A 19,434-nucleotide genomic window follows, 5' to 3' on the forward strand; every position below is an offset into this window, starting at 1 on the left:
CACCCCCACACACAAAGGGAAAGTCATCTGGAAGGCAGCAGATGGAGCGACACCCCTGCAGAACTCCACGAAAGTCGCCTTGCTGGTGAGCCTCCAGCTATGCGATGCGCTTTGGTTTGAATGAACTCTGCACATTTGCTCAAAAACAACTATGCATTGTTCAAAACATTATACCAGTCCCATGAGTTATGTCACCCCTGACATAAAACGTGCAAACGAGAGTATTCAGACAACTTTAAAAAAAAGTTACATAATTCTTTGTGTGAACTAGAATTGTGTGAATCGGTTTACCTGTTCTACGATGATCGGGGAGTTCAGGAACACGAATGGGAATGAACTGGCCGACACCCCTTCTTATAGGCAGGTGCTGATGGCAGTCAAACAACACGGCAGGCTGAGAGCGAAGGTCTTCCTCTTATCGGTAACATTTCTGAGCCAGGCAGCCATTGGCAATTGCAGGGGAACGCCATGTTGTTATTATTCAAGCATGATGGCGTGTGCTAGACGGTATAATAGTGTTTGGAACATATAGCCCACGAAGAATTTCGCCTGATGTCAGCACCTCCGAATGAGGCGACAATCGATCCACGTGTTGAGATCATTGCTTGTGATTGTTTGCAAGACATTTTGGACACACGCAGTGAGTGCACGATGTAGATTGGGATACGTTGGAAAATCAATCACATCCCGCAGCCATTATAACTGCAAGCAAGCACACAGCTGGAGCAATTTACTGTTTTGGTGTGAACATTTTTGTTCTTGCATGATGGCAGTGTGTTCAGGAGTTAAATGCCGATGTTGAGGTCTGCTGGCCACGGCGAGGAGGGAGTTTGTGTAATGTTGCTGTTCCTGCTCTGCCGAAGGAGCGCAAACTAAAGTGGCTTGCTGTGCTAGACGGCCCAAAGTTTGTGTTGGATGTCCAAAGTCGCACTACTGTTAGATAAGCTCATCCTCTTCATCCCCTGTGGGACACGAGGCCGCAATGAGTTCCCTCCACTGCTCCCTGTCCTCGGCAACATGTTGGGCCCAAGAGAGGCTGACCGCTAACCAACTCCTCCTTCACGATCTTGCGCCCAGGTGCTCTCGGGTCTCCCAGGTCTCCTTGTGCCCGGCGGTGTCCATCTCCAGGGCAATTTTGGGTACACGGTCCCTGGTCCACTCTGGGGTCATGGGCGAGCCGCCTGAGTCTCCGTCTCTCGATGTCTCGTGCATGACATTCGGACAACCGGTCGTCTTGTCTTGTTGGCGTTGTCCTGACGGTGCGGGTGATGGCTCCACCGGCGGGTGGGAGGCGGCAGCCTGGTCTCGCAGTGGCCCGACCTCTTGCAAGTTTTCGTGTTGCCTTAAACACAACACATGCCGTCCTCTTGGCGAAATGGAAAGTAAGGAAACGTTATTTGTCGATGAGACAGCTCAGAATATTATCTAGACAGTCATGATAAATAGTGAAAATGTATCACGAAAAATCATGGAGGAACTGGACTTGGGAGGCTGCAAAAAGTTTGTTCGGGCTAAATATGGGCAAATCAAAAGTCAGAAACAATAAGTCTGCTGTAACACAACGCCGAATTGAAGGGACAACTTAAACATACGGGAACAGTAATCGTGATCCGGCTGCACATTTGTAGCATCGTTCAATCAATACCGACTTTGAAGAGAAACTTCAAGGCCCCACCTCCTCTCTCGCGTGGCTTTGGAGCGACAACGAGGTTGGCTCCACACTTGTGTCTGTGAAACGTTGCGCGCTGCATGGAGATGGAGGCACGCAGACAAAGCAGAGACGCCGCACTGGCTGCCAAGATCGCTGAGATTGGGCGGAAAGCTTCGCTGGAACGGACCACGGCAGAACCGCGGGGCACGGCCCAGGGCGTTGAGCGGAATTTGTGCGGCAGAGGAAGCGGCCACTGCCGCTGAACCTCTCGGAGAGACAGACACAGAGACAGACACAGAGACAGAGCCAATCACAGAGACAGACACAGAGACAGACACAGAGACAGAGACAGACACAGAGACAGACACAGAGACAGACACAGAGACAGAGACAGACACAGAGACAGAGACAGACACAGACACAGAGACAGACACAGACACAGAGACAGAGCCAATCACAGAGACAGACACAGAGACAGACACAGAGACAGACACAGACACAGAGACAGACACAGACAGACACAGACACAGAGACAGACACAGACACAGAGACAGAGACAGACACAGAGACAGACACAGAGATAATCTCTCAGCATTTGCCCCCAACTACTGTCCTAACGTTTGCATTAGGGGCGTTGGCGATGCTGCAGAGTTATCACAGAGATATTTAACTTCTGAGACATTGTTACTCTTTCCCTTGACTGCTGTATTTTTCTTCACAGCTCACTGTTATACGTACACACGTTACACCTACATATATTTGTCGTTAAGTGCTTTTAAACTCAATTTTCATTGGAATGGGCGTTGTTTTATGCCTTAATTCATTTGCATCTCACTACAGACGGACCGAGGGCAATGGTGGAGAAACGAAAACAACCAATAAAAGGCCAAATATAGTTGGAGACGCACAGGTGTGTGACACACAAGACAAAGATCCCCCGTATAGCCTGAACAGACTGTTGGGGCAAGTGCTGTTAGCGAGCACCTATGAAGGCCAGCACGGCACACGAAGGGGTGGCCTGCACCACGCCCGGGCCGCCTTTATCTCCCCAGTGGCGATGTTTACACACTGCACCAGGTACTCCTTTGAGGCTGAATCGACCTAGGGGAGGCCCAGGATCGGTTCAAATAAGCGTCACTGGTGTTGGCCGTGAGCGGGAATCGAACCCGGGACGCCAAGTTCGTAGCGCAGCGCGCTAACCGCACACACGCAAACTACCTCGCACACACACAAACAACCTCGCACACGACCTGTATGGGCGATACATTCACCGAGGGCCCAACACAAGCCCGGTCCAAAGCCCCGATCACATCATCCACCCCAAACTCACCCATCACACCGACGGCCACATCAACCATCCCAAAATATCCCAATAGGGCCCTGACACCGCCTTTGAGTGCACCTAGGAAAGTCCTGGAAACTTGACAGCCCTGGTGTCAATCGCTGTGGTTCAACGAGCCCAAAAGAGTGGTACCGCCACTGGAGCGATCCACTTCTAAATCTAGATTGAAAACTAATTTATTTAAAACTGATTTTGTTTGTGTTTAGTTTGCTGTTCTTCCCCCGCACATCCGAGTAGCACGGTTGGCTACGTCCGGTGCCAAACAAGTTCAACACACGACTTGGCACGAACGGGTCTGTGCACGTCCGGGCATCGATTTGTAACACCGCCCTGGCGCGCTCCATGAAATCCCCAGCGACATCGCTGCCGAGTGCCGGCCGGTCCTGGCGTCGCCAGGGCTCGACTCCAGCAGATCACCGGGAAGGTCAAGTTGGAGCGTGAGTGCGAGGCCCCCGGCCCTGGCACGGCGCAGCCCCCTTGGAGCACGAGGGGGAGGTTTCAGAGGCGCCCGGCGGCTCGGTCGCGGCGAGACCAACAGGAGGGTGGCAGACTGATGCCACACTGCCGTACGACCACAGGCTCACTCTGTCATACGCCACTTGATTTCACCCCCAGGCCGCCCTCGATAACGAGTCGTGAGGTCACGGCGTCATGGGGTCCACGTGTCCCTCGCTTTGTTCAACCGCTCGGGAAAGGATAACCCAACCCGCTATCCAAACACGTCAAAGGGTTCGCATGGCAAAGAAGCCAGCGGCCACTTTGCAAATGGTTTATTTACTTTTTATATAGTTCTCAAAATATCTGCAATAAATTGTGACAATCCACGGATGTCACCGACGGGGCGTACCGCGGATTAGGGGAGGAATTATCCGCTTCCGGGCGAGATCCAGTCATCCGCAATTTCTTTACGAATTTCAGGATCAACGGTCCCGCCGATTACTGGAGGAATCGCGAACTGCGGGTAATCTGCGGATTACAGAAATTCGCAGATTATTTGAGCGTGTATTTTTGGGGTCCTTCTGTTCCTAACAAATATATTTACTACCCAATAACCTGCAAGAATCTGGACTCAACTGTGTTCGATTCGTGGCAGATTTGACATCACCAAATCTAAAGTCTCAATAAACCGCTGATATAACACCAAGGGATCTTTTTACATCGCAACATGAGTGGGTAACATATAAGTTCAACATAACAGCAAAATGTCTACAATGTGCAAAACATATATTTTAATTGTGCCTTCTCTTGTCCATTACAAAGCAAAGGGGGATACACATTTGCTACAATACGGCAAGTAACAATACATTGAAGCAAACGCGAAACACGGTAGAAGTGAGAACAACTCATATACCCCGTAGTACTTACTAATGTCCACTCTTATAGGTCTACTTTAAGGGGAGAGACTACAACAATAACAACAACAACAACAGTGCTAATGCATCCACAATAGATGTTTTGGGTTAGATCGCGTAAATATAAATGTGTCGTTAAACCAGCCACCACCCAACATTTTCAATTGTGGGTTACTCTCCAATACACCGCTGGTGGTGGTGTGCTGTACTAGTAAAGAATTGGCTTGTTTTATTCACGTGATCAATTGGCTGTGTCGGGTGGTGGCGGGTTTAACGACACATTTATATTCATGCGATCTAACCTAAAAAACCTCTATTATGGATGATATTGGTCGCGAAAGCCTGCCACGTGTTAAACAGTGCTAATACATACACGAGGAGTGGTACTTTTGAATGCTCATCATCACTTTTGTTTCCACAACATAGGAAAGCAGATGCGTTTGACACGAAATGCGATAATAGTGTGACCAACAGCAGTTGTTAGATTGCAGAATCACAGCTCAAAGACGTTACCACTTTCATTGCGTTATGATCTGAAAACGTCGAACAATCTCAGTCCTCGGGGAATGTCTACTTTTAGATATAATAATAATGATTTGATGCAACACTACAGAATAAGAAGTGGTGATGTTTTTTGTTGCTGTTTAAAAGCACCCTTTGAATATACATACATCGTTTTCCCAACACGGACATCACTTTTGAAATAAACACGAAAACGCACGGTTACACCCCGTTACAAAAAACAAACGTATAAAACGATTCGGCTAAACTATGAAATATGCGAATGTTGGTGTGGTTCATTTCAAGGGGAGGCACGCAAGTGACGCCAATTCAATGACATATTTCTGTGAGCGTGGGGGGTGTTCTGTCTCTCCCCGTTGCCCGCTGTTCCCATGCTCTTCTCATCTCGTTCGAGCGGCAACGTCGTCCATCCTCCGTCCACCAAAGGCGCTGTTGCTCTCAGCGCGCAAACACCACGATCCACTGACGCGACCTGACCCCCCAAAACCCCTAAACCCATGGGTAATATCTGTCGCGAAAGCCCACTTACGTGTTCAAGCAGCTATCCAGTCACGCTGCCTTGCAGGCGCACAAGGCTCAGCCGCTCGTTACAGCTACGCAATGCAGAAACGTTTATCGGTGAGACATTTGCTATGGAAACATGAGCGAATGTGCTGTCACACTCGGCCAGAGCCCAGGCAAAATGAGCTGGAGCCCGCATCGCCTCCAGTGGTTATGTCCCGTGTTTATGTTTAAGCTCTATCATACTTTTTGTGTGTGTTTGTCCATAAACAGTTGAATGCACTTCAACAACACACACAATCACTCACATATTTCACATGCGTGTTAACATCTGTACACATACACTGCGCCGGCGCTGGGCATTATTTGAGCATTGTGTCGAGTGTTGAAGTCGCGAGAAGCACAACTCTTTATCGGCGCCGATGTAGGGGGCGGGCATCGCGGATCCTATTATCCGCGATGTCTTTCACGAACTTCGTTTATCCGAAAGAAACACACATTTTGGGTGAGAAAGGACAAAATAAAAACCGCCTGATCTGCGAAAAATGCACGGATAATTATGATAATAGGAAGCCGTTCCACAGTACAGGTTGGTAAAATTAGCACGTAGTCGTGGGTTATTGTATGAGTTGGAGAGCAGATAATGTGTTTTCACAGGTCCCACAGCTTCCATGAGTGACAGGGTCGTGGATAAGAGGAGTTCTGCTGTATTGATTTTATGGATTGATTTCATTCAAAAATCGATCCATGGAAAACTCCAATTCAAAAAACGCACTCAAAGGGGGCGAAGAGAGAGCGGGGAGGAGGAGGAGGGGAAATCCAAGTAGCAAGCCGGTAAGGTCGTGCACTCGGAGCTGAAAATACGCCACGCTGTGTACCCCATTCAGAATACACCGCAGTCCATTCTCGCGAAGCGGAGACGCAACATCGCGTACTGAACGTGTGAGCGTGAGCGCATCATACCGCATCTACTCAGACGGGTATGTATCCCGTACGGTGTGTCCGTGTACATGCTTGGGTATACTCAGGAGCGCAGTGTGGGTGCACACGCACGCTCGTACCGGCGGCGACAAACACCCAAGTTGGCGGGCACCACTCGGCACCGTGACCTTTGCCTGAGGTGCCAAAGGTCAGCGGGTTATGCGCATGGATTTTACACCATTCCCCCAACTCGATCGACACGTGCGGCACGGGGAACGGGAGCGTGAATGTATAGCGGACACTGCTGCTGACACGTGAATACCTACGGCACCTATGCAGCCAAAAGGGGTGGGTTACCACTATAAGAAAATACAATTAGGAGGGAAATTAGAGCTGTGTGGGACCCCCCCCCCCCCCATAATGCTCGATCTGCTACGTTGGTAATTAACGATGCAATGATGACAACGTGAAGGGAGCAGTGGTCGGTTGCTCAGGGCCTGTGGGCGCCTGCACCAGTGTTGGGTAGCCCATCACTGTGCAGACTCGGTGACCTGCAATGACTGTGCCGGGAATTGTCTCAAAAAGGAACGGACACATCTTCCAGGAAGCCCAAATCGTACTTTTATTTTTGAGTTAGGCCAGGAGACAATTTGTGGAACAGACCGTGCACACTTGACATTGGCCAAATGAAAATGGTGATTTAATTATTTTAGCTGCACAGGCCGATCCCCAATTTCGTTGATAGACGTTGAAACTTTTAACGCGAACGAAAATGCACGGCGAAATTTGTTTTATACTTTTAGCGCGAGAAGATGACGATAACCCGTTAGGTGAAACAAAAAAACGAATCTCTCGTCGGGGAGACGTGGAATGTAGTGAGGGCTTTAGGACAAATGTTCATCTTAGTCCAGGTTAACAAGTTTCTCTGGAGTCACGTGATATTACATTAACGTGAGCACTTCACTGATGGCACCACTCCAATGAACATTGTTGCATATGTGACAAAGATCCCCAGTATAACCTGAGCAGATTGTTGGGGCAAATGCTGTAGCGAGCACCTATGAAGGCCGGCACGGCACACGAGGGGGTGGGTAGCCAGCACCACGCCCGACTGCCTTTGTCTCCCCAGTGGCGACGTTTACACACCGCACCCAGCTACTCATTTGAGACTGAGCCTACCTAGGAGAAGCCCAGGACCGGTTCAGATAATCGCGCTGCTACACTACCGCTCCCCATGCACGGACACTACCGCATACGTGAACTAATTAAAACGGCTTTCCCCTCACATATTACCTCACCACATAATAAAACAACATGAATGCACTCTCTACTTTAAAACACCCTCTACGGTTAATCACGCTGTCATAACGTTTAGCAGCTGGTCCTTATGGCGGTACCCCGGGGCACCGAATAATACAAAATGTCCGAGGCAATTAAAATGTTTATTTCTGGGACACTATTTTTCCAGGGGCGTACTTAACTCCAAGACTGGGGTACCAATCAATCCGAAATCAGTGCCACTCCGTGATGTCGAAACGCCAAACATCAGCATGAAAAAAATCCGTTATCGAAAAATTCAACTTTGAATCGTGCATCGTGTACAGCTCGTCGAGATGAGTCGATTATCGCATCGCCGACCATCAGCAGACTACAAATGACCGCATCACGGACATTGTGCGAGAGCCGGGCTCCTATGGTACCGCCGTAAGGTTCAAATGTTCATTTCGGTTGTCATCATTGTCGGTTTTGCGTTTGCCTCAAAGTGTGTCCTTAATCCTCAACCATTGCTTCTCTTCAACAAATCGTATCGTCCCTTTTTTGACTTCGTAATTTGTGCTCATCTCAGCTCCGCCGCCGCCCTCTTCTTTCAATGCAAATATTCAACAGCACCCAAAACGAGGCTTGAGAAGCAATCCCATCGTTGTCGAGGCTGCTGCACGACGTGTTGCGAATGATCCCCAGCAGCAGAGGCATGCTCCGAGAAACGTCTGCAGAGACACCCACGAGCTCTTCGCGAATGTCACTTACAATATACACACACACGCAGCTGTAGCACGGGACCTATACACGGTGCGCTTACGATGCCTGCCCTTTCGAAACACTTTGATAAATGCAAATACCGCGATTACATGAGTTAGATACGTGGTGTTTGCAACCTTCTGGTTCCAAAAAAAGTAGCATTCGGGGCGACTTACACACGCGTGTCACACACACACACACGCGCCTGTCACACACACGCGCGCGCCCCAAGTCCTGTTCAGACTCCACAAACTATTTATACACAAGCCTTTTAAAAAGAAAACACAACCCAGAACAAACAAATCGACAGCGCGCGCAAGAACAGTGAAATGTACAGCAACGCGTTGCTCTCCGCACACCGTCGACAACGCCGCGGTCGCGAGGGAGGGAGCGAGCCAGTCAGGGGGCATCTGCGGGAAGATCCCGAGTCACGCCACGCGGTTTGTGGGGCCAGCGAGGGGCACAGCAGGGCCAGCCTGCGGACAACGTGATCCACTTACAGACACCCCACTGGTTTCTAAATAGCCCCTCGACTCTTCCTCTCGTCTCGGCAGGAGGGTTGAAGGGATGCTGTTAAAGAGATGGCTCCGTGTTTTTTTTTTACAGAAACGGCGAAGGAAGGTGGTGGTGATGGTGGTGGGGTGGTGAGCACGGGTGGAGGGAGATTCGTGGGTCGGTGGCTCTCACGCAAAATTGGTCTCCAATTCCCATTAAAAAAAGTGAACAGCGCAAAGCTCGTAAAGGAACTGATGATGTGTTGGCTCGCACAGAATGCCAGCCCTCAATCGCAGTCTACAATCGTATACTTTCTCCCTATTATATATGAGCGGGGTATGTGTTAATGAATCACCCTGCACACCCGTGTCGCCTTTACAGTGGCATCTGTGCACTCGCTGCAGTTTCCAGAAGTGCGGCGGGGTCGATGTTTGTTTAAGGAGAATCCAATATTGACAAAGGGATTGCAAATAAAGCCCCCCCCACCAGCACCTTGAACCAGAGGGAGAGCGCGCGGGCACTGCGGTCACGGCGGTGCTCTCCACACGTTCCTGACCTCCGCAGACGGCGACAGCTGCATCCACGTGCGCACGCTGGCTAGCACGCCGGCTAGCACGCCGGCTAGCACGCCGGCTAGCACGCCGGCTAGCACGCCGGCTAGCACGCTGGCTAGCACGCCGGTGAACTGCCACAATGGAGAATTCAAAATCCCGAGTGGGGACATCTCGTAAACAAAACTGATTTGCGGCATCGTGCGCAGCGAGCGGGGCGTATCTGTGCTGCACCCTCGTAACACCGTACGGAGCTCGACGTCGCCAAGATAACTAAAAAGGGCACCAGGTAATATGTGGAAGCATATTGGGGCCAAAAGCTGCGACGCTCAGGTGTTGGTGGGCAGGTAGCTCTGGTAGTTCATGGAGCGAATGAGGCCCAGAGACATGGAACTTTTCAGAGTAACGATGCCAATTCCATGACCTTCGATGCATCAAATAACGTGTTTTTTATTTATCATAAATGTATACAAGACATTGAACATAGAGACCTAAGCATATTATGATCACACACTACTTGGATTGGCTGCAGTCATATTTAGAAGATTTGTAACTACTGTAAATACTGTAGTATTGTATTTTATGGGTTTGGGCAAACTGTAGGATCTCCAAACATGTTAGCAGAGCTTCTAGAAATGCCTCTCACTGGCTCGGAGATAGCAACTCACAGAAGCTACTCCGAGCATTCCCTTCGTTATCCACTGCGGTTGATGACAATTACGCATGCACGTCAGGCACAGTTTTAAGTGGCATTGCTTCCAGTGATCAATGTGTCTCTGCCATAAGCTTGTCTTTATTAGGTAGTACTGCTTTAGGAAATTCAACATATTTTAACAGCACGCAGTAATATGGTTTTTGGAGTAAGATTTACTGTCAGCTGAAAGTATTAAGTAATTTAAAGATACATCATCCACATACTTGATAATACAACACAAATATAACATCTGATTCACGTTTCTTAACTGAAAATGTGATATACTTTAATTTCATATACTGCTCCGTTATCAATAACTTGAATGATCGTGCTGCTTATTTGAATTGTTATGAACTCAAATGATAAAAGCTGTCGTATAAAGGTACCGTATCATAATCTCATTGATAATGTACTGCGCAGAGCTAAAATACACAAATAAGCGTCACACGTGTGCAGACATCTGCGAACGCTCGTTACAGACACCTGTAGTGAAGCACACTATTGTTTACGAGGGAACAGCAACACACCACCTGCCATCATACAACCCTCTCCATTTGTATCGATTGAAAAACAAACGATTAACAACAACGTACTGCCCCCCCCCCCTGTCATGGCACTGATGGCTGAAGGCCTCGCTGCACGCCGTGTCAATCGCGGGGTTCGTGAGACGGGACTTCACCACGCCGGCGAGCTGCGCGTTGGTGGAAGGGGCCGCACGGATATCGCTCGCCGCTCATTTGAGCCGTGACCAGGAATCTAAAGTGAGGCGGGCTGGGTGGTGGCGCAGTGCACCGACCGCTGTGCCAACGCTGCCCCCTCTTTGTGAATCCTCCAGGCTGCAGGGCAGGGCACTTGACAGGGGCCCGAGTCTAGGCCGATCTTCTCTCAACGCGTACATCTTACCCAACGTCATTGACCTCGCTTATTTAGTAACCACATGCCACCTGAGTCGAAAAATCGTGGACAATATCAGCAGAACTTGCTGCACTTAACACAACCCCGTACTCCCACGTGTAAAAATGTTAATAGCAAAATTGTATTCGACACATTACAGCTTTATTGTTGCTACTCGTAATAAAAAAACACATACAATCGTAACAGCTTATTCCATGTTATCTACAATCCATCGGTAACTTATGTAGTCACGTCGGTAAAAATGTGTTTCGTTCGATATATTTAGAGTTATTTGTGATAACGGATCAACTGCCGATGTGTGGGACAACATGATTTGACCGGGATGTCATTGAAAGCTCACACAGCGATGACTCTACAAACTCGTCCCTATTCCTTACCCGCAGCAACATATTCATCCTTTATAAAAAAACGTCTAATGACAATGTTATGAATCTAAATGACAAAACACATGGTTCTTCAACGATCACGCTGAGCCTGCTTGTTCCCGTTGCACTGTTACTGCAATTCCAAACAACTGTCTTACACACATGACCATTTCTATCCTTTTTTCTTGCAACTTTTGATTCAATTAAACTGTGCACCGCCTAAACGGGTGTCTATCGCGCAGTAAGAAGTTGTTAACCCATTCACATTAGCAACAGAGCTGGCGTATGGTCTGGTTACCGAGTGAAATACGCCCCCCCCTAAGAATGGTGTTGATGAAGCATCGTATGTGAAAATAAGATATAGTTTGTCTAGATCTGGTCCAACTATCCCAGTCTAAAGCTAACGTCTCACCAAGGCTCCCACGATCGCTTGGAAAGCAAACGTGGAGCTGCCCTCGTGAATCGTAACCACATTTCCTCAGCTAAAAAGACTCTGCACGTTTCACACACGCTCCCCGCTCGTCTTGTCTTCATGCAATATTGCGTCCTCTGTACAAATCCCACAAATTGAACCTTGCAGTTCACTCCCTCTTACTCGAGGGTTTCTTGTCTGCAAAATAGAGGGCTCTGATTTTGAACAGCTGCTGCTATAGAGCGCCAACAGTTTTATTAAGGTTGTGTGATTTCGAGATTGAGTTTTTCACAGTTTTATTTTAAACAAAAATCCGGTTTATTTCATGCTTTCCAGAGAGCTCTACTGTCTAAGAAGGGGGTTCTTATCAATATAAGTACATTTGTATAATGCTCTTAAATTAGAAATATATATATAAAAAAACTCTTAAAAGCTTGGCCCTATACTCTCTGCAATATTGTACACATTAACCAAACCTTCTGACAGCAGGAACTAGTGAGAATATATATATAAAATAACAGAAACAAACACACCCACAAAAAATAAATCACACTATATACAGCCTCTATTAAATACTGAATTAGTAGAAGTGTAATGCTTTGGCCGCAGACAGGAGCAGCACCGAATGCTCAGCCCGTCTCTTCCTGATGGTACGTGAATGGGGAGGCTTGTAAGCTTAATGGTGCAAGGCAGCTATAATTGCTAGCACTCTGAAAAAAATACAACAAAAGCGCGGAGTGGAGAATCTTAACGTGGCGCCTTCGTGATGCTTCGCAATTCCAACGGCGCTCGCACCGACACCGGAGCAGAGGACGTCGTCCGCCGCAGTGCGGTGCACGTGACGTCTGTAAAGTTAGCATCTCGAGTCTCGGGGAAACTGCCGAGACGTGCGGGCCACGACAGCCAGGCCGCAGCGCTTCTACCCAGAAAACCAAAACCAACCTCTTTTGATGTTGTTGTTGTAGGGGAGTCTGTAATGAACGAGCAACAAAAACGAGAACATTTGGCAACAAAAAGTGAAGAAGCGTTACACACGAGGGGTCCCACGGGATCCCCTCTAGCCTGCAGCAACTGCATGTGGGTTGCGTCGGTTCCGCAGCTTCAACTCTTCCTTGGACGCCGGCTTGTGCTTGGTGGCGGTCGGGTTGGGTGCCGCCTTCGGCTTGTGGCTCTGCGGTTGCGCTTGCGGCTGCGCTTGCGGCTGCGCTTGCGGCTGCCGCTGTGCTAACAGCGCCGGCGGCGGCGCCGCTGCCGCCGGCTGCTGCTGCTGCTTGGCCTGCGGCGCGGGCTGGTGCGTGCCGGGGCACTGGTATCCGGACTGGCTCGATCGCGACTGGCCCAGCAGCTCCATCAGCTCCTTGTAGGCCTGCTTCTGCGCGGGGCTCTGCTGACTCAGGGGGGTGCCGCTGGGGTCGGTGCCAACGGCGGCCCCCGTGAGCAGCCCGCCGACCAGGCCGCTGTCCAGCACGCGCACCGTGTAGCGGCCCAGGGTGTGACGGAAGCCGTTCTCCGTGGCCAGGCAGTGGTACATGCCCGCGTCGGAGCGCTGCACCGCTCGGATCAGCAGGCCGTGTTCGGTTCGAGCCAACCGCTCGTTTGGCTTCACCTGTCAACGGCGGCGGGGGGAGGGGAGGGCAAGGATGGAAAGTGATGGCACGCTCTCGAGCCCGGTCTCGCAGCCATAGAGAACAGCCAATTGCACTGGTAATGGGACAAACGGAATTAATATTTCTACGTAAACTCATCGACAGATGCATCTTGCTTAATAAGCATCGGCTGACACGGACAGACCGACTGTGTCCAGCTCGTGGCTCTCCGTCGCCAGAGTAAGCGGTATGCGACGCATTTTTCACATTCCTCGAGGCAGGTGTGGTCGGCGGACGGTTTTAAAGAATGGACGTGTAATGGCGGAGGGGCTGAAATTACAACTTGCTGCCAAATATCGAGTTCTCTGGGCTGTCTGGACACCAGTGACAGCGTGATCATTCAAACTAAGCCATCCTTTTCTATACGCGTCTCACCCCGGCTCTCGCCGTTGATCCTATTGTCAATTACTGACGTCGGGGGTGGGGGGTAGAAACGATGGACCGCTCGATAAAGAAGCGTCCCCCCACGGCGAGACTCTTCTCCCACGAGCTTCCCTCGCGGCCTCAGAGGCCCCCCCCGCCCCCTCTCGGCAGGCAGCTCGCGGTTACGCGTGCCGCAGTTACAACGCCCGAGCCGAATGTTCAGATGCAACACTTTTTGGACGGATTTTTGTGTAGTCCTGAAATTGTTTTGAGAAGAATGTAAAATCCAGTTCGATTATTTTTACAGTCATTTAGTAATTGAGAATATTTAGAAAACCAGTGGCTATTTTACCATCTCAACTGCTCTGCATATATATGTCCAAAAAAGGAGGTTTTGTGAATGATTAACTTAAGTCACCATGTGGATTGACAGGAAGAATGCATCGCTCCATCAACGAATAACGTTTCTAAAGCTCGCAATGGTGATAACATTGGTGATGAAAGGCTCTAAAAGCACAACGGGCACCTCTTTGGCAACATGCGTTGCTCAAATCTCAATTGGAATTCGAAGCTCGCGGTTCGAAAAAATGCCCCATGTCGTCCAGTTTCCTAATCCTGGCTGTGACACTGCTCATGCAGACTTGGTGCGATCCGCCAATCCTCCACGCCACGTGGATTGCAGCTGTGCAGCACCACCGGCGTAGACCGCCGGCGTATACGTACGTCGAACTTCTTTCGCACCGTACACAGCCAACCACGCTAATCGCAGGCGTGCAGCGCCACCAGCGGGTGCGGCGCGCGCGTCGCACGAGGGGAACCGGAGGGCAAGTGGCGTCGTCACCTCCTTGCGGCGATCGCTGTCGAGGCGCTGCACCAGCCACTTGACGGCGGCTTGAGGAGAGCGAGCGCCGCACTCCATGAAGGTGCTGCTGCCCTCCACGGCGAACTGGACCACTTCCGGCAGCCGCTTGTACACTGCACAGACATCAGCAGCGTCACGCGTGTGTGTGCGCATGTCGAGATTCTTCCGCGCCGTACGGAGCCAACCGCGCTGATCGGGGGTGCGGGGGGAAGGACAACAAACTAAACACAAAAAGCAGTTCTCAAGAAATGAGTTTTCAATCTCGAGGAGGATTTAAAAGTGCCTAGCTCCAGTGGCTTCCTAATATCTGAAGGAAGAGCGTTCCAGACGGTCGCAGTAGTGCATCTGAAAGCGATCGATGCTGTGACCGGCTTTGTTCGACGGTTAGCCAAAAGCCTCTGCGAGGATGACCGGAGTTTGCGTGGTGGTTTATGCTCCTTGATGAGATCAGCAAGGTATTGTAGCTCATTTGTGGAGTGCACTTTGTGTGTAGTGATCGTCATCTGAAGACTTGATATCGCGCCTCCGCTCACGAAGAATGAGAACACACAGGTGAGCTGCGAGTAGTTAGCAGCACACATGAACAGTTGAGAAAATAACCAATGACATCGTATACCTTGGGGTGTATGAATAGGGTTCGAGTTAAAATTAACTTGGTATTTAAAATCCTGAAACAGTTTTGCACAATATAAATACTGGAGGTTCCAATGGTAGAATATAAATACTGTTTTAAGAGGTAATTCATATACATAACCGGGTTTGGTGCCAATCGTGTTTTGCTTTAAAATAACAAATTGATGTACATTTAAATCTCTTTCTCCGCATGCTGTTTAAATATTCACAAACAATGTCACTCCGCATAGTGCTAACATTGCCTCCGTGGATTCCATGTCAGGCATTTCTAGATTTCTCTGATACTTTCACCAGAAAATTGGACACGTTATCACATTAACAAAGCGTGCTGTATTTACAAAACGATAATTCCAATCTAGGCATTTGGATAAGTAAAATATTTTTTACGCGATTATACTTAACAAGATGTTCACAGTATACATAGGCTGCACATGCCATGGGAGATCTACCAATGTAAAACGTCTGCTGGGTTTAGATGCAAAATAACCTGTGATATCCAATACAAGAGGTGGCCTTTTTCTTGTTAAAGCTCACATCAGGGTTCAGAAATTGCCTGCAGATAAAATATAACACCACCCGAAGCGTGAGAGCTACTGCTGTACAGGTGTCCCTTGCAAGAAATATGGGGCTCTCGTTTCATTTTGACGAATAATACAATCAGTGTCACCTTTAATTTGCCGATGTCTCCATGGGAGAAATGTTAACGTAGCTGACGCAGCGCTGAGTCTCAATGGCCTTTCACGTGAAGGGCACAGTCAGTGAAACAAAATAGACACTGCTCATCGTCATATGAATACCGAGCCCAGAGACGACTTGCCTGTGCCTAGGAGGCTCAGGCATTGTGTGTAAAAGTCCTCGCCATTTAACTCCACGATGACTATAAAGTTTCACTTTGGACATATCTCCTTCAAAAATATCTGGTCATGCCTCAGGGGTAGAAGCAGTAACTCACGGTTTCCATTGAAGCCACGGCACTGCGTGACGGGATTCCCGTGCCGGATGTCCTGCCTGCGGCTGCGTCTGTGAGATCACACGACAGACAGCAGGAGGTCACGAGACAGACAGCAGGAGGTCACGCGGCAGCAGGAAATCACTCGGCAGGCAGCAGATCACACAACATACAGGAGGAGATCACACGACAGACAGCAGGAGGTCACGTGACAGACAGCAGGAGGTCACGTGACAGACAAGAGGCGAGTTGAGCGGACACGCGGTGGCTACGTGGGACACGTGCGCCCTCCTGTGTGGAATCCGTATTATTGCAGAGCGCAAATTAATTTCAGGCACATGTACATGGTGTGTTATACTGTGACAATGCGAATTCCATCCAGAACCAAAGGGATTAAATCATTGCATCAAAAAGTTGGGTGTAGACGTTTATGATAATTGGTATTTAAAAGTAGAAAATTTTCACAACACAATATTCAAACTCCAATTAATAATATGCCACGTGGACTGTCAAGTTAGGACATTTACGACGACCTCTCAATAACATAACAGAACTATTAAAAGCCATGTCAGATTCACAAAGTGTTTAAGGATTAAGAGCATTCAAAAGAAAACTTTTCGGTGAAATGGTACTCGGTGATTATCAGTAAATGCCGTTTCTTAAGCAGCACCAAGTATAAATTAAAAAACTAAGCCCTTTTTATTTTACCCGGAAAGGCCTACCGAGCTGTATAGCTCTATTTCACGAGCGACCTGGCTTTTACAAACGATAGCTCAATGAAATGGCTGATCGTGTGGAAATGTTTTGCCGGCAAATACTCTAAACGCACATTTATAAATGTGGAGGTAAAACCGGAGGACTCGGAGAAAAATCCACGCGACCACGGTGAGAGCATGCAAACTCCAAATTTACAGCAGGCGTCAGGGTCGGGATCGAACCCACGACCTCCTGCATACCAGGCGAGGTAGTTAACATCTCAGAGCCATCGCGGCGACCCATCATAACCGGGCTCTGAGCAGCATGGCCATCACAAGAACGGTGATGCCATCTTGGCATGCGCAGAGTGCTGGGATTGCCATTACGTTTTTGCTCTTCTTGTATATAGATTATCATTCTGGCTGTTAAAACTGCTGCCTCGGGTAGAGGAAGTCCGATTCATAACGCACACGTGTGCAGCGAGTCGCGAACACAAGTCAGCGCCGCGGACACACGAAGCTCGCAGCACACGGGAGCTAAACATCGGCCATCGCGCCAAACAAGACGCGCTGCGGTCTGCGGCGATATCGTTGAAGAAGGCACGTTTACAGAACATGATTTTAAAGGACTAGATTTGTGATGGGTGAATACGAATGAACGCTGGTCGACGATTGCCCGATTGCTCTATTCCTCCACAGAGAATTCTCAGTCGATGCGCGCTATGTGCGTGCGACAAAGGTAAAGGCGCAGCACTGCAACCGCTTACTCACGCCACTGCGAGCTCAAGGGCCTAAACCAGAGCACGCTCGAGGGGGCATTTGATTGCGAGTCCAGCGCAACAACCATCGCAACCCGCAGCAGCTCCCTTCGCACAGGGCTCGGTTCCATTGCGCTTCCTAATTCTTCGGGAGGCGCTGAACGCTCGTGTGAGGTGCGACATCAAGTGATGCGCCAGGGTGGTGAGATGTTAACGACCTCGCCTGGTGTACAGGAGCTCGTGGGGGTTCGACCCCGACCCTGACGCCCGTATATTTGGAGTTTGCATGCTCTCCCCGTGGCCGCGTGGATTTTTCTCTGGGTCCTCCAGTTTTTCCATCCACGTTCAGAATCAACGTCACGTGTTCAGAATATTCGGCCGCAACCATTTAATTCCCACGCAATGGTAAGCCACCTCGTTGAGCCATCATTTCTGATAGCCAGGTGGCGGCTTCTGAAAAACAGCTAACGTAGCTCAGTGGGCCTCACCAGGGGAAAATAAAATAAAAAGGTTTTGACGCGCGACGAAAATGACAACAGGAGGGCCAGCAGCAGCGACGCGCGCTGCTGCTGCCACCGTGGCGGCGGTAACGGTGACGGTAGCGCACCTCTTGGCGGTGGGGAAGTACTTGGAGCACTGCTTGCCGTCCCAGGCGCAGTAGGGGTCCCTCGCCAGACAGCAGTCGGCGCACGCCTTGCCGTACACGCCGCAGCGGTGCAGCGGCAGCTGCGTCACGCCCACGGCCGAGCTCACGTACAGCTGTTGCTGCGGGGGTCAAGGGGCACGCACGCGGAGAGGGGGCTCAGCATGGCGCACAGCGGTGGCGGAGAACACACGAGGAGGCTCGCTGGAGGAGAGATAACCGCGCACGGACGTGATGGAGTGGTGTGAGCGTAAGATAAGTGGGTCTGTAAACTAAATGCATTCCAGTGTTGTGGATTAAGTTAAACGACTGGATTAGATTTAGATGCATTGAGGATTAACCCCGCGATCACAAGCGGACAACCTTCACGTCTTGGTGAAATCATTCAAGATGCCTGAAACACTTACTCTTTTGGATGAGATCTTCATTGATAAGATCGGCACTGGATCCTGGAAGAGGCACAATGAATGTGTTAAAGCAAATGTACTCTGGAGTAATTGTGAATGTTTAACAGCCGACGCATAGCGTGTGTGCTGTACGAATGTATGTTGACCTTCTTTCATACCGTACGTAGCCAACCGTGCTAATCGGAGGTGCGGGGGGGGGGAAACCAACTCGGCACAAAAAGCAGCTCTAAAGAAAAGAGTTTTCAATCTGCGTGATCGGAAAGTGTTGGGATGTGGCCGCACCTGGAACACCTGGAGCTCCTCCAGCACGATCTCCTCCTTGCTTTCGGCGTCGTCTTTTGGAAGGACGATCAGCTTCTGCACCGTTCCAAGATCTAGAGGAGAAACGACAAAACAGCGACGCCGCCCACGCGCACATCACTTCTAAGCGCTGGAGACGGGACCCCTCATCACCATCATCATCGTCGTTATCGCTGTTCAGTGCCATCGCCGGCGGTCAAGCCTGAGAAGATATTTAATCTTGAAAAAATATCCAATTTCTCAGCCACGTTCATTGCGTCAGGAGAATGACTGATGGAAATGTTCGTCATTTGAAGTGTTTCATTTATTTTCGTCAACGACGATCAGAATCGGACAAAATCATTAAGGGTAACGATGACTACAGACTGCTGTCAACCAAAGAATGATCGACCGACTGTCACAAAACTAGACACACAAGTCTGAATGGAGGACACAGAC

General features: G+C 49.6%; 1 protein-coding gene across 2 annotated transcripts in view; it reads right to left on the reverse strand.

Annotated features, from left to right (window-relative positions):
* Positions 1 to 12,664: 12,664 nt before the first annotated feature.
* LOC144943613 (semaphorin-3C-like) overlaps positions 12,665 to 19,434 on the reverse strand; it is a 96,079-nt gene continuing 89,309 nt past the window's right edge. For both annotated transcript variants that reach the window (XM_078871231.1, XM_078871230.1), the window contains exons 13-18: positions 18,979 to 19,070; positions 18,697 to 18,738; positions 18,254 to 18,411; positions 16,197 to 16,264; positions 14,591 to 14,724; positions 12,665 to 13,346 (exon numbers count right to left, since the gene is read on the reverse strand). In XM_078871231.1, coding sequence (XP_078727357.1) covers positions 12,798 to 13,346; positions 14,591 to 14,724; positions 16,197 to 16,264; positions 18,254 to 18,411; positions 18,697 to 18,738; positions 18,979 to 19,070 — 1,043 coding nt within the window. In that variant the 3' untranslated portion in view covers positions 12,665 to 12,797. The remainder of the gene's footprint in view (positions 13,347 to 14,590; positions 14,725 to 16,196; positions 16,265 to 18,253; positions 18,412 to 18,696; positions 18,739 to 18,978; positions 19,071 to 19,434) is intronic.

Source organism: Lampetra fluviatilis, chromosome 32 (assembly GCF_964198595.1).
Source record: "Lampetra fluviatilis chromosome 32, kcLamFluv1.1, whole genome shotgun sequence".
In the NCBI taxonomy this organism is placed as follows: Eukaryota; Metazoa; Chordata; class Hyperoartia; order Petromyzontiformes; family Petromyzontidae; genus Lampetra; species Lampetra fluviatilis.